Below are 12,351 nucleotides of genomic sequence, written 5' to 3' on the forward strand. Positions count from 1 at the left end.
CCTTTTTGTTTTCATATAAATATGACTACCAATTCCTAGCCCCCCATCTGCCCGCTTACCTTGATTTTTCACTTCTGCAAACTCCTTGTTGTACTCCTCCAGAGTTTCCCGAAGCTTCTGGTTTTCGGTTTCAATGTCGTGCATGCGTTGGACTTTCAGCTGGAGCTGCTGCCCCAGATCCAGAGCTGGAACCGGATCTGGATCAATACAAAAAGCAAGGATCGGGGTTGATCTCGGTTTCAAGAAAAGAAAGCGTATTATCAAAGTGAAAACAATGTAAAAACCTATTGCGGGGACTGAGAGTGTGCGACTTGGCAAAGGTCCTTCAATGGGTTTCCAGAGGCAGAGGGGAATCGGACCCTGATCTCCAGGGTTGCAGTCCAACACTCACTGTGTCTGCAAACCTTACATTCTTTTGACTTACACAGAGGAGTGCCAATGCACACACAACTTGGAATTATTCTACCAGAAATGTAGAGGAGAGAGTCAAATCCTACTTTGTCGGAGAGCACACTGAGTGACCTCCAGCCAAACATTTATTTCTCAGCCTCACCTACTTCAGTGGATGGTTGTATGGATAACACAGGGAAGAGAAAATCATACGCATGACCCCAACTTCCTTGGAGGAAGGTCATGGTATAAAATACATGCATGCCATTTCTTCTGGAAGTATTAATGATATGTTGTTGAGCTGCAACACAGTGGAAGGCCAGTGAAAGACAACGCAAGTTTATGAGTGGGAGAGTAACACAACGGGAAAGGGAGGAAGCTACCAGGAGGCCCATGTATTTTAGTAGATTGAGTAGATTTTACACCATTGGCCCATGTGTTTTAGTAGATTTCACAGAGTTAGAGCTTTCCACACTTTGGGGAAAGTGAGGAACTGACAAGAAACATGGAAGAACAGAAGGGATGGGGGGCGCATGACGCTGTTTAAGCACTTGAGTCAGAACCATGGAGTTGGAGGACACCTTGAAGACCACTTTGTCTGATGCCCTGAAACGATGATGATGATGATGATGATGATGATGATGATGACGACGACGACAACGATAAATTATAGCCCGCCTCTCACAAAGGATCAAATCCACTGCCAAAGTACCCCTTGGAGATGGTCATCTTATCTCTGTTCAAAAGCTTCCAATGGGAGAGAGTCCACCATCTTCTGAAGTAGGTCCTTCCACTTCTGAATAGCTCTTATCATTGGGAAGTAGGTAGAATATCTTCTCTTGTACGTAATTTGAACCAGGTCCTGCTTTGGGTCCTACCCTGTTTTACTCCCAGAAACAGAGGGAAACAGTCAAGCAGTCTGGTCAATTTCTGTTGCAGTACAAGGATCGCCTCTCCTTCCTCATGGGCCTATCCAGGTAGCTTACAAGTCAAGGCACCAGGGTGCACCTGCCACATAGATCTGCCCAAATGCATGCCACCCCGTCGTCCAACTGATCGTAAGCTTGCCAGCCGGAGCAGAACAACCGTGGAATCCAGAGAGGTCTCATAAAATAAAGGGCTGCATACATTTTCTGCGGTGGGCGCCAGCATCACTTGTGAAATGGCTACAAAGATTTAGTCTCCTGTCGAGGAATGTTAAACACACCGATCTCGGAGGATCAACAACGGTACATATTAGGGAGCTCGCTTAATTTGCAGCCGCCACCATCATTAATTTTAAAGACCACCCTCAGTCTTGGGGAAGGCATAATAAGCCCATTGTGCCTCTCGTAATGCACTAAGCGCAAGCCAGGGCACTTTGCAACATGCCAGGCCAGTGCCAGAGTTTACAAAAGAACAGCACTGGGTTATGTTGCAAAGAGAGAGGCAGGGTGTGCTGCGTTGTGTTACTTTTTGCTCAGAGAGGGCTCCCTGCGTTACCGCCTCCGTAATACAAGTTGGCAGGGAAGGGGGGGGCGGCGTGCTGCGTACTGCTCGCCCTCACAGCGCATGCATACTTTATAACTACATCACTTTTGCATTTGTGGTTTTTAGAGAAGGGTTGTTGTTGTTTCTCTTCATTATTAGCGCCGTTAAAATATTCATCACACATTATTTAGCACCGGGAGGATTTGGGAGCAATTATAATGTTGAAGTGGGAGGTTGGGGAGGCATGGTCCCTACAGGACTGCCCAATGAAGGGTTGCACCACAACTGACTCGGGCGGCTAAAACAAGCCACAGCGCCACCACTTCTCACCCATTGCCTGGTTGAGGTCAGAGTTGAGGATGGAGGCACCCAGAATTTGTGACATCGAAGGCTTTCAAGGCCAGCACCCATAATTTTTTGTGGGTTTTTCGGGCTATGAGGCCATGTTCTGGAAGAGTTTGACGTTTTGCCAGCAGCTGTGGTTGGCATCTTCAGAGAATGCTGGCATGGAAGAGAGTGGGGTGTATATACTGTTGGTGCCCAGAATTAGATACGGAGTGGATTTCCTATAAACCTGCTGTCTGCTCACAGAGCTGAAACTGGGGTACGGCCTCAAGCCAGAGCCCTTGATCTGGAGTTAAACGGATGGCAGATCACCCAGTCTAGGCAACAGCAGTAAACAGGGGAAAGCAGTCAGGAGAGTCATACTGACTCTGACCTGTTCTCCACGAATGCCCCCAAATTCTTATTTCTCTGTGCCACTGAGAACATGTACCACCTTTGAGACGTTGGCAGCATGCGCTTTCATAGACTAAGATCTACTTTCTCAGATGCATATGGACCATTTGAGGAAGCAGCCTTTACAAAACCTCATGCTGCCAACATCTTTCTTTACAAGATCGTCTACAGACTAATACGGCTATACCTTTGGATTCTACCACTCAGAGCATCTTAGAGCTCACACTAAACATGGGCAATGTTTAAAGACTGGGACTGACACTCCAAACCACCTGGAGGGCATCAGGTTGGGAAATGCTAATCTAGAGCATTGGTTCTCAGTTTTAGACCCTGGGGGTCTGGTGAAGACCTTTGTTTTTACAAGATCAGAGGCTATTCATCTTCAATGTGTGTGTTTTTAGTTCTCCTATGGGTGTTCCTTGCCCTGCCTATCTAATGCTGCCACCAGATTCAATGGTTACAGGAATAAGGAACTAAGGGCCAATGACCCTCAGAGGAAGAAAGGAAGGATCAAAGGAAGTAAGAGATGCAAGCTCAATAAGACGAACGCTGGGCATTTTGATCCTTTGTATCTGTCCCTCTCAACATGCAGCCCCTGGGAACCACTTTGAAATTGAACTTGGCCTCCAGGATGAAGGAGGTTCCTCACTCTTCATCATGGAGGTGTTTGAAGATACGGACAAGAAGCCTTCACTGAAGCATCCTTCATGCATTAGAGTGCAGCTATGTACACCGCTTCACAGAAGTCAGTCTACACAACGTTTTGGACCTCAGCTTCCATTATCCTGAAACTAATAGTCATCCTGGCTGTGGCTGATGGTATAGAACAAAACCCAAAACATTTTGAGGGCACCAAGCTGGAGAAGCCTGCTATGAAGGCACTCTCCATTTCGAGGGCTACTTAGGTCAAGAACCCTAGGAAGAACCCAGTTTCAAGATCAAGAACCCTAGGAAGGGAGAGTTCCTGTCCGCATTTAGCAGACTGAGTAGAAGACAGGCAATTCATCTATGGAGAGATGAGTCTTGGGGATGCGTACATGGCCGTAACACATCCAGAGCTCGCACACAAAGACGGAGCGCATGCTCCGTAGATCCCTCTTTTAAAAAATTATTATTCTGGATGTTCATTTCGAAGGGCCCACAAGATATGCAAATGAGCCAGGCTTTCCTAGACTAAAATTAGCCGGGAATTTATATTAACCATCATTTCCCACCTTCCCCCGGCATTACCAGCATCCACATTAGAAGATGAATAATGACTAAACCTTTAGTCAATAAATTCCCAAATCCCTGGAAAGCATTATATCGTAAATGAAAACGTTGGCACTCTCATAATTATTCATCAGGATATGTATATTTAATTTAGCTCTATTAAAGGTTAATGTCAAAGAAGCAAAACAGTCACAGGATAAAGTACGAACGGAATGTTAAAAACCATCTCCTTGCATTAGACTCCAAACTTTGCTTAAGCTGAGATGAATGATTAAAATGTCAGCCGCTTTGGAATATTGTTTTGGGATACGCTAAAGAGGCCATGCTGAAACAGACTTCGACGCTGTTCTTTCTGCTAAGGAAAACATAACTGCTTCATGGTTACAGGGAGGATGATTCCACCATGCAGCACTCCAACAATTTGTACGTTTCAACCAACAAAACACAACCAGGGGTACACTGGGGTCCCCCTTGACATCTCAGCGTACTCTAAGTATTGCGATGTTGTTATTAGCTCATAAAAATTGCTCTTCAACCCACAAAAAATCAAATCAAATTAAACTGGCACAGAACGCTTTCGCTGACCTGCAAGCTTTCTCTGTCCCAAGAAATGTTACGTTTCTAGCATGCGATAATACTGAATGTTGAAAGCCCCTTCTCCCCTGCCATGCCCAGTGGAGCATCCCATTGACCATGTCCATGAAAATAAGACCCTGGACGGTTTGTGAAAGGCCAAAGCGAGGCAACCATCAAGTTGGGATGTTTTAAGTGTGGAATATCTGGGTAGAAAGTAAGCAATGTCAGTTCCACTTATGCCAGTGAAAGGGGCTTCTCTCCTATCTTCTTGTTGTTGTGTGCCTCCAAGTCACTTTTGACTTATGGTGACACTAAGGCGACCCTATGTAAAGACTATATATAGAATTATAGAGTTGGAGGAGACCACAAGGACCATCCAAGTCCAACCCTTTGCCATGTAGAAACACAGAATCAAAGCACCCCCAACAGATGGCATTCGTGATATATGTTATCATGAAGTCTGGGGCCTAGGCTCCAAAAGCTAGCTTTGGATCCCTTCCATGGACATCCAGTTTAGATGTCACCAGGGCTTTTCCTAAGCAGGGATAAAAGGTTATATGGTTTTATTGGCAGGTTTCTTCAATGTAGCATTTGCTAACCAGGATTCTTTTGTTCACTTTTAAAAGGCAAAACATCTAAGCAAGCCCCGATAGAGGACCCAAATGGGCTGCCATGCTCTGGAGGACACTTTAGAGGAAAGACATTAGTGCCTATATTTTGCACACCTTTGCACCCACATGTGCTCTGAAAACAAGTCACCACATTGGGTGCCTCCATCTTTCTGTGCCTGGAGCATAAACAGAGAAACTCTGGACCGCAGGGTAGAGTTGAGGCCTGTTTGTTATTTAAGAGGACTTTGGATTGCTACCAGCAAACTGGTGCAAGAGTTATCGCCTTGGAACCATAGAATCATAGAATCGTAGAGTTGGAAGAGACCCCAAGAAGGGCCATCCAGTCCAACCCCATTCTGCCATGCAGGAAATCTAAATCAAAGCATCCCGACAGATGGCCATCCAGCCTCTGTTTGAAGACCTCTAAGGAAGGAGACTCCACTACACTCCAAGCCAATACTTCTGATTTGGGAGAACAACAGTCATGGAGATCCTATTTTCACCCACTGACTACAAATGCTTGTGCATGTCGTGGAAATGTGGCAGGGGCTGGCACTGAGCCCCCCACTCTCCACATTTTGAGTGGCATTTTCTGCACCCATGACCTGCTACAGGAGATCCAAACAGACTGTGCGCGGTCTGTACATTTCTTCCCAAAAACCCACTCCTAGTTATCCCCAAGTCGCTTGAGCGGCGCACATCTGTCTCCGCCATTTTTGCGGCACATAAAACTCAGCCCCCATTACTAAAATTCCTTTCAAAAAGAATGGGCGTAATAATCTTCTGTCTCCGGTGGCAAATAAGACCGACACGTCAGTCACCTACGCCAACCATTTAATAACGTCAAGGGCTTCGGCAATCATCTGAATGGAGTTTCTATTGATTTTCTTTTTTACGTCGGTCTTCAATCTTACCAAGGAGGACTGGGCATGTCACAACTTGGCCACCACTAATATTGATAAATATTGCTTTGTCTTACACAGTTGTTATACCGTAACGCTGACCGAGAAGGGATTGTTTTGCTGCCGCGGTTGTTAATTCAACCGGAGTCGGAAATCTCGGCTGATCTATTTGGAAACGGCACAAAGAAGTACCAGTCGATCTTGATCTACTTTCTGCCCTAGAGATCCACTTGGAGGGAGTTATAAGGATGACGGCGGATTCCCTGCTGAAGCCTATGTCACAAGAGATGCGATAGAGGAACTAGGGAAACACAACTCCAAACCCTGACCGACTGTCTAACATGGAGGCCGAGGTGCCATTTGGCTTCCCTGTCACCATAAGGAGGACATCTGCTCATTACGCTGGAAGCTGTTCTATGCCTTTTACTCTGGCTTGTCATCATGGATTATGATGTTCTTATGGCAGCTCTCTTAAAACTCCTGTATTGCTGGTTTTTATTGTCGCTTGATCACTGTGTGTCGCTCAGAAGTATAAAGGGATGCACATGGCGGCAAAAAATCCCAGTGTCACACGTACGCCGATGGGATTTGAGCTGGCAGGAATTGATCAAGAACGGGATCTCAGAGGAAAACGTTGACCCAGTGTGAGGCTGCTGCTAAAATAATAAATGGGGTTGTTTCACTCACAAAACATGGCAAATAAGGGAAAAACATGACAGTGATATATAAAATTAGGCCTAGGGTGGAGGAAGGAAAAAGAGAGAAGCTCTCCTCTCTCTCTCTTAGAATCTGGAGCTATCATCTGAAGCTAAATAATGGGAGATTCCAGACAAATAAAAAGGAATTTAAACAAAAAGAGGCCACAGCTGCCCACTTGGATGGCTTAAGAAGGAAATGGCTAAGTTCAAGGAGGATGGAGCCATCCATTGCTATTAGTCAAGATGGTGATATATCATCTCCAGCAGCAGAGGCAGCATGGCTCTGCATTATGGCTTGCTGGGGAACATGAGACAGAAAGTGCATTGCGCTCATGTCCTGCTGGTGGACTTCTTACAGGCAAATGGCTGACTACTGTGTGAACAGAATACTGCACTGTAAAGCTCTTCCGGACCCTTCCTTATATTCCTTCTCACATTTAGCTTCATTCATTTTAATCAAGGGGGGTTACCACCATTTTCTATGACTTATATTTACAGTTATATTTTACTAACGCTTGTAGGCGTATGCATTTTACGTATGTATGTGAATTTTGGAATGTGGTCATTGACCGCAATCCGATCAAGAGAGAGATGAACTGGGGGGATGCTCGTCACCATTGGGCCACGGGCCACAACCTGCACACTCAAATGTAACTGGTTAGAAAGAGACCATGGAAGTCAGCCCCTGCCTTGGTCCTAGTCTTGGTTCTCCTCCTCCTCCTGTGCATTTGTTAGGCGAAGCACTCCATGTGTCCCTCGTGAGCCCTGTTTCCACCATGACATCACAACGCCTGCGCGGCTCACTTTGCGCTGGGATACTCTCTAGGCTAATGTAATCATATGATTACATAATTAACCCAGCTGTCTCATTAAGAAAATCAACTGGAATTCAGGGCATAATTAGTCATATGGCAATTAGCATGCTGATGAGCAAAAACGATGGCAATTCGTCTGGATGGGGGAGTGTGCTGGGACCACCCATCTCATCTCCCCAAAAACGCATTAAAACCCCATTGCGGCTGACGGCAGAGAGGGACAGACCCAGACAACATCATTTCTCTTGGGAATATACAGTATAGTTCTAAATCTACGAAGAGGAACAGGAGGAGCTTAACTCCTAGCGTGAGCATCAAGATGGAGATGTCATGAAGGAATAGTTCTAAAAAGCAACCTCCCAATTCAAGATCAAGAGTCATGAAGAGGATGGAAACCCTGGAAGGCCAAAGTCCAGAGCCAAAGCTCCATAAAATGTTCTACAGATGGCTAATCTTCCAAAAGCAAGAGTGAGAAGGCACACAGGATGGTTAAATTCTCTGTGGCCATGGGGAAAGGCAGGGAAGGGGAGCGAATCATGAGTTGAAGGGGTTCTCCATACTGTCCAGAGCTGGAGGGCTAGGAGACTGAACCAAACCCATGGCCCTAGGTGCAAGGAAGAGGCCAGTTCCCAGTAAGGAACCCAGTATGGTTCCCAGCAAGGGATGGAGAAGGATAGGAGGAATAAGCCAAGGCAGAAGGAAGAGAAAGACCCCTAAGCTTCACAAGGAGAAGTGTTCAGCTGCACAGACCACAGCCTGGTTCATCCACTGCACATAGGAAACTTGTATTGTATTGTATTGTATTGTATTGTATTGTAACGTCTTATATTGAGTTGGGGCACTGGGCCTTCTGGTCCACTACTGGTGACATACAGATTTCACCATGGAACTGGTGCTGACATGCAAACCACAGACTGTATTCCTTTTTCTCAGTGAGAGAGATCTATCTGTGTCTGGGTTATACCATCTGTGTCTGGGCCATGACTGAATGCCTCTCTATTCCAGACAATTCTTTGCACCCGGGAGGATGGGTCTCGTTTTTCATGTAAGGGTGTGAGACCCCATTTCCAAGCTGAAATGGTGAAAAAAGGGCACCATCTCTGGCTTTATAGAGAGTAGATTCTTCTAAAAGGAGGGTGCCGGGAACCTATCGCAGAAGGAGTCAGGAGACAGCAGCATCCTTTAAGCCCAAGAAAGTCTGCAGCTTTGCAGAGAGCCAAGCTTATCCTTTTAAACCGTATCTTGGAGAAGAACTTGGTTCAAGCCGTTACTAAGCCAAGCTCTCGCGGCTGTGCTTACCAAGCTAGTTTGGGAGATGGAAACAGCCAAGTACAAGTCTTAAGAGAATTGTCACCAGTCTGTAGTATCAGCATCCTCAGGCTCCCTTGGCCATCTTCCTTCTTGAGTTGTTTAGCTGTGATTCTTCTCCTTATCTAGACAGCAATCCAGGCTAGATCCAGAGGGTATGGGCAAGTGAACCTGTGCCAAAGTCATCTGAGAGGGTAATGGCAAGACACCTTTCTGACATTTGTTTGAATTCTAGGACTCTGCAGAACATGAAGCTTCCTTAAGGGATAAGCTCTTTCTAAGCCTGTTGTGTACGGTGAACGTAGGACCAGCCCAGCAACTCTCCTGGAAGAAAGCTCTTTTGCTGGGGCAGCATTTCCTACCCGAGGAAGCTTTGTAGTGGCTGGTTTTAATTTTGGAAAACTGCAATCGGCTCACCAGACCAGGAGCATGAAAGAAAGTGCTCCCTGGGCTCCACCGAAGGGACCACCTCCTATTTTGTACAACGCAGACAACAAAAAAACCAAGCCAGCTGCAAAGTATGGAGTGGAACGTGCGCACGAGAACCAGGAAGAAGTGCTGTCAAGTTTCCTTTTGTGGAGATGTTTCATGAAAGCATAGATGCTTCACACACACAGCATTCATCTGACTGAAACAGAAGTCACTACACTTCAGACGTGTCCCTCCTGAACTGCGGGACTGCGGTTGTGCCAAGAGGGCAAACGCTACCAGCAACCCTGAGCTAAATCCTGCCTGGGCAGAACTGCAACACATTCGACAGCCCTAATGCAACAAGGCTGACGTTCTCTATCTTGCTAAATTCCCATTTGCCAAAGGGTGACCCCTTCGTCTCTCAGAGGTGGGAGACGGCTGGGGTGGGTGCGGACGGCGAAAACAAAAGCCCTTCATTACAAGTCCGTGTAACACTGACAACAGCCAGGCAGGCCGTTATGAAACACGCGCACAACCACTGAGGCAATTAATATTTTATACAGCTGGTAATGCGCTTCTGGAGGGTTGGCTCTAAAAATAATTCATTCCCAACGCTTTTGACTCCCTTTCGGCGGAGTTGCGTTGCCGCTTCTCCAAAACCAGGTCTTGGAGCAGGAAAGAATTCAGGGACTGCTTCCTTTTCAAGCAAACTCCTACACAGAGCAAGCGAGGAGGAGAACTGGAAAGCGAGTCTCTCCTGCAGCTGGGCCTTTGAAATGTACTGCCGGGTTTTGAAAGGCCACAGCACACCATCAGCACCACCAAAAAGCAAAAGGAGGTCTTAAGAGTCCCTTGATTCTGCCCCGAGGAGTTGAGAGCAAAGGAAGACCTCTGGCCTTGGATGTTGAGCCTAGCTCTGCATCCCAGAGGATTTCATCCAGGCTCATATTCCTTACCTTCGCCAAACTTGCAAGATTGCCAGAAGGATCTTGCAGAATAAAACTGTGCCAAAACCTGAACGCCAAAGGAAAATATGCAAAAATGGGCAGGGGAAAAAAATCATTGCATATCCTTCCCTGAATTAAAACGCGCGCATGCACACACGCACGCACGCATCCTACCTCAAACTAAACCAGAATAATTACTGCATGGCTCCTGAATATTCAAATGCCTTCCGGTATAATTAATTCATTAATTATTCCCCAGAAAATTAATAAACCCACACGGCCTGGAGGGTTTCTTTCAAAAGGAGCTTTTACCTCTACCTACGGATCCTGCCAAGACAGTGACAGAAGGCTTATGGCCCCGGCACTGTTTTCAAAGAAAGACCACCCCATCCTGGGACACTTGGACCAAGGAAATCCAGCCTTAGATGCGGACTGCATCAGACTATCCATTAAGTAAATCCAAGAACTTCCCACACTCTTTATGTTGTCCAAAGAGACTATGGCCCCTGATGCATGCGCCAAAATGCCTGTGCTTTCACTGGCCTGTCCATTGTCCTATCTAGGCAACTCAGGCCACTAGTCCCAGGCTAAGAGTGGGCAGACCGGATATGGCTCTAGTGGATCCGGTCCAATCCCTGCCATTAATCTGGACTACAAAGACAGGATGTTTGCAGCTGTGTTATTCTGAAGCAAAGGAAAACAATGCCAACGAACATACAAAATCATGGCAGACATACCTGTTTTGGCTCACACTAAAGGCTGGATACAAGAGAGAGTAGAAGGAGATCAGTCCTTCCAGGACAGATTGTACTCTTGCCTTTCACAATGGCATGGTTCCCTTTTTAATAAGCGTTAATGTATAGTATTTACATTGACCCATGGGTAAGCTGCCCTAGGTTTTTGGGGTCAATTTTTGGACTACAATTTCTAGACTTATTCATGAGCATATACAGTACCTTCAAATATTTAAACATGACTAGCATGTCGGCCCTTAACCTTCTCCTCCCAGGCTAAAGATACCCACCTCCCTAAGCCACTCCTCAAAGGCCATGGTTTCCAGATCTTTCACCATAATGATTTGGTTACAGACAATGTCATAAAGAAAGCAACCATGATCATTCAAGATCACACTAGTATCTGGGCCTAGGGCACACACCACAAGCATACGGCTGCTTGTTGGAAGACGCGCTATGCGCCTGCCAAAGCTTCTCGTGTGCTTTTATTGAAGATGGCCACAGTGCTGAGGAGGACATCCACAAATCTGAGCTGCTTCTTTGCAGAGTCTGCCCTTGACACCAACCAGCATGAACAACCATTCTGGTGGAGTTAGTCACTCCTGGACACCGGTCAGCATGCCTCATGTATCATTTTCCCCCATTAGAAAATGCTGCAGCCCAGTGGGATTGGCTGGTCGAAACGTCTCTCAAGCACGCAGCCAACTGGCAGGCAGAGGAGAAAAATGCCTGCCAGGGCATGAGACCACAGATATCATTTGCATTGCGTTTCAGGACAGGACAATAAGTCTGCATACCTGGGACATCAATTAATCTCTTGTAGACATTCAGGAACGCCGCCTCTGCTTCTTTGCTTCTTTTGCCCAACGCATCAATCTAAAAAAGAGAAAAGGGGGGGGGGTTGGAAGAGTCTTGGATCAGTTCTAGAGGAAAAAATATCCGCACGCACACCAGTGGGGCTGAATTTATGACTCCATAAACATTGCTGGCGACGCCAGTGCATTTCTCCTTTAAAGAGGCAAACTCAGCTAAGGCAAGGTGGAAACAAAATGGTTCCAGTTTCTTGGGGTGGGCAGCAGACTTTGGGGTGTCAGACCTTCATGGTCGGATCAGCCCCCCCCCCTCCCAAAATAGGAGGGCAAGGCAGAGAGGATGGCTGGCAGGCAGCAAGACGCTGCATCTCACAGGGCTCAGACCAGCTAGCAAGCCTGACGCAAATGCTTTTCAAGCAAGCAGCATTATTGCTTGATCGTCTCTTAACTTATTGGTGTTGAGACTTCCTCTGGTGGCATGGCTAGATCTCCTGCAGTTCGCTTTATTGACCCCAGCAGTGTCCACTCCTAATGTCCTCAAGTCACTAGTCAAGACCTACCATGGGCTCAAGCCATGATATTCGTAGACTGACTGCATTTACCCCCAGATTTGTATGTTTAAATGGCATGAACTTATACTTATCCCCTACTGTGACTGTTATGTGCCATCAAGTCAGATCCGACTTATGGCTAGTAACTTAATGGGAGACCTCCAAGAGCCCTAGAC

At 46.5% G+C, this 12,351-nt stretch overlaps 1 protein-coding gene across 5 annotated transcripts in view; it reads right to left on the reverse strand.

The window, feature by feature from the left end:
- Nucleotides 1-12,351, reverse strand: part of CUX1 (cut like homeobox 1) — a 254,604-nt gene that overhangs the window by 111,768 nt on the left and 130,485 nt on the right. For all 5 annotated transcript variants that reach the window (XM_042442697.1, XM_042442698.1, XM_042442696.1 and 2 more), the window contains exons 4-5: nt 11,610-11,688; nt 60-197 (exon numbers count right to left, since the gene is read on the reverse strand). In XM_042442697.1, the coding sequence (XP_042298631.1) occupies nt 60-197; nt 11,610-11,688 (217 nt within the window). The remainder of the gene's footprint in view (nt 1-59; nt 198-11,609; nt 11,689-12,351) is intronic.

The sequence above is a fragment of the Sceloporus undulatus genome, chromosome 11 (genome assembly GCF_019175285.1).
Source record: "Sceloporus undulatus isolate JIND9_A2432 ecotype Alabama chromosome 11, SceUnd_v1.1, whole genome shotgun sequence".
Classification (NCBI taxonomy): Eukaryota; Metazoa; Chordata; class Lepidosauria; order Squamata; family Phrynosomatidae; genus Sceloporus; species Sceloporus undulatus.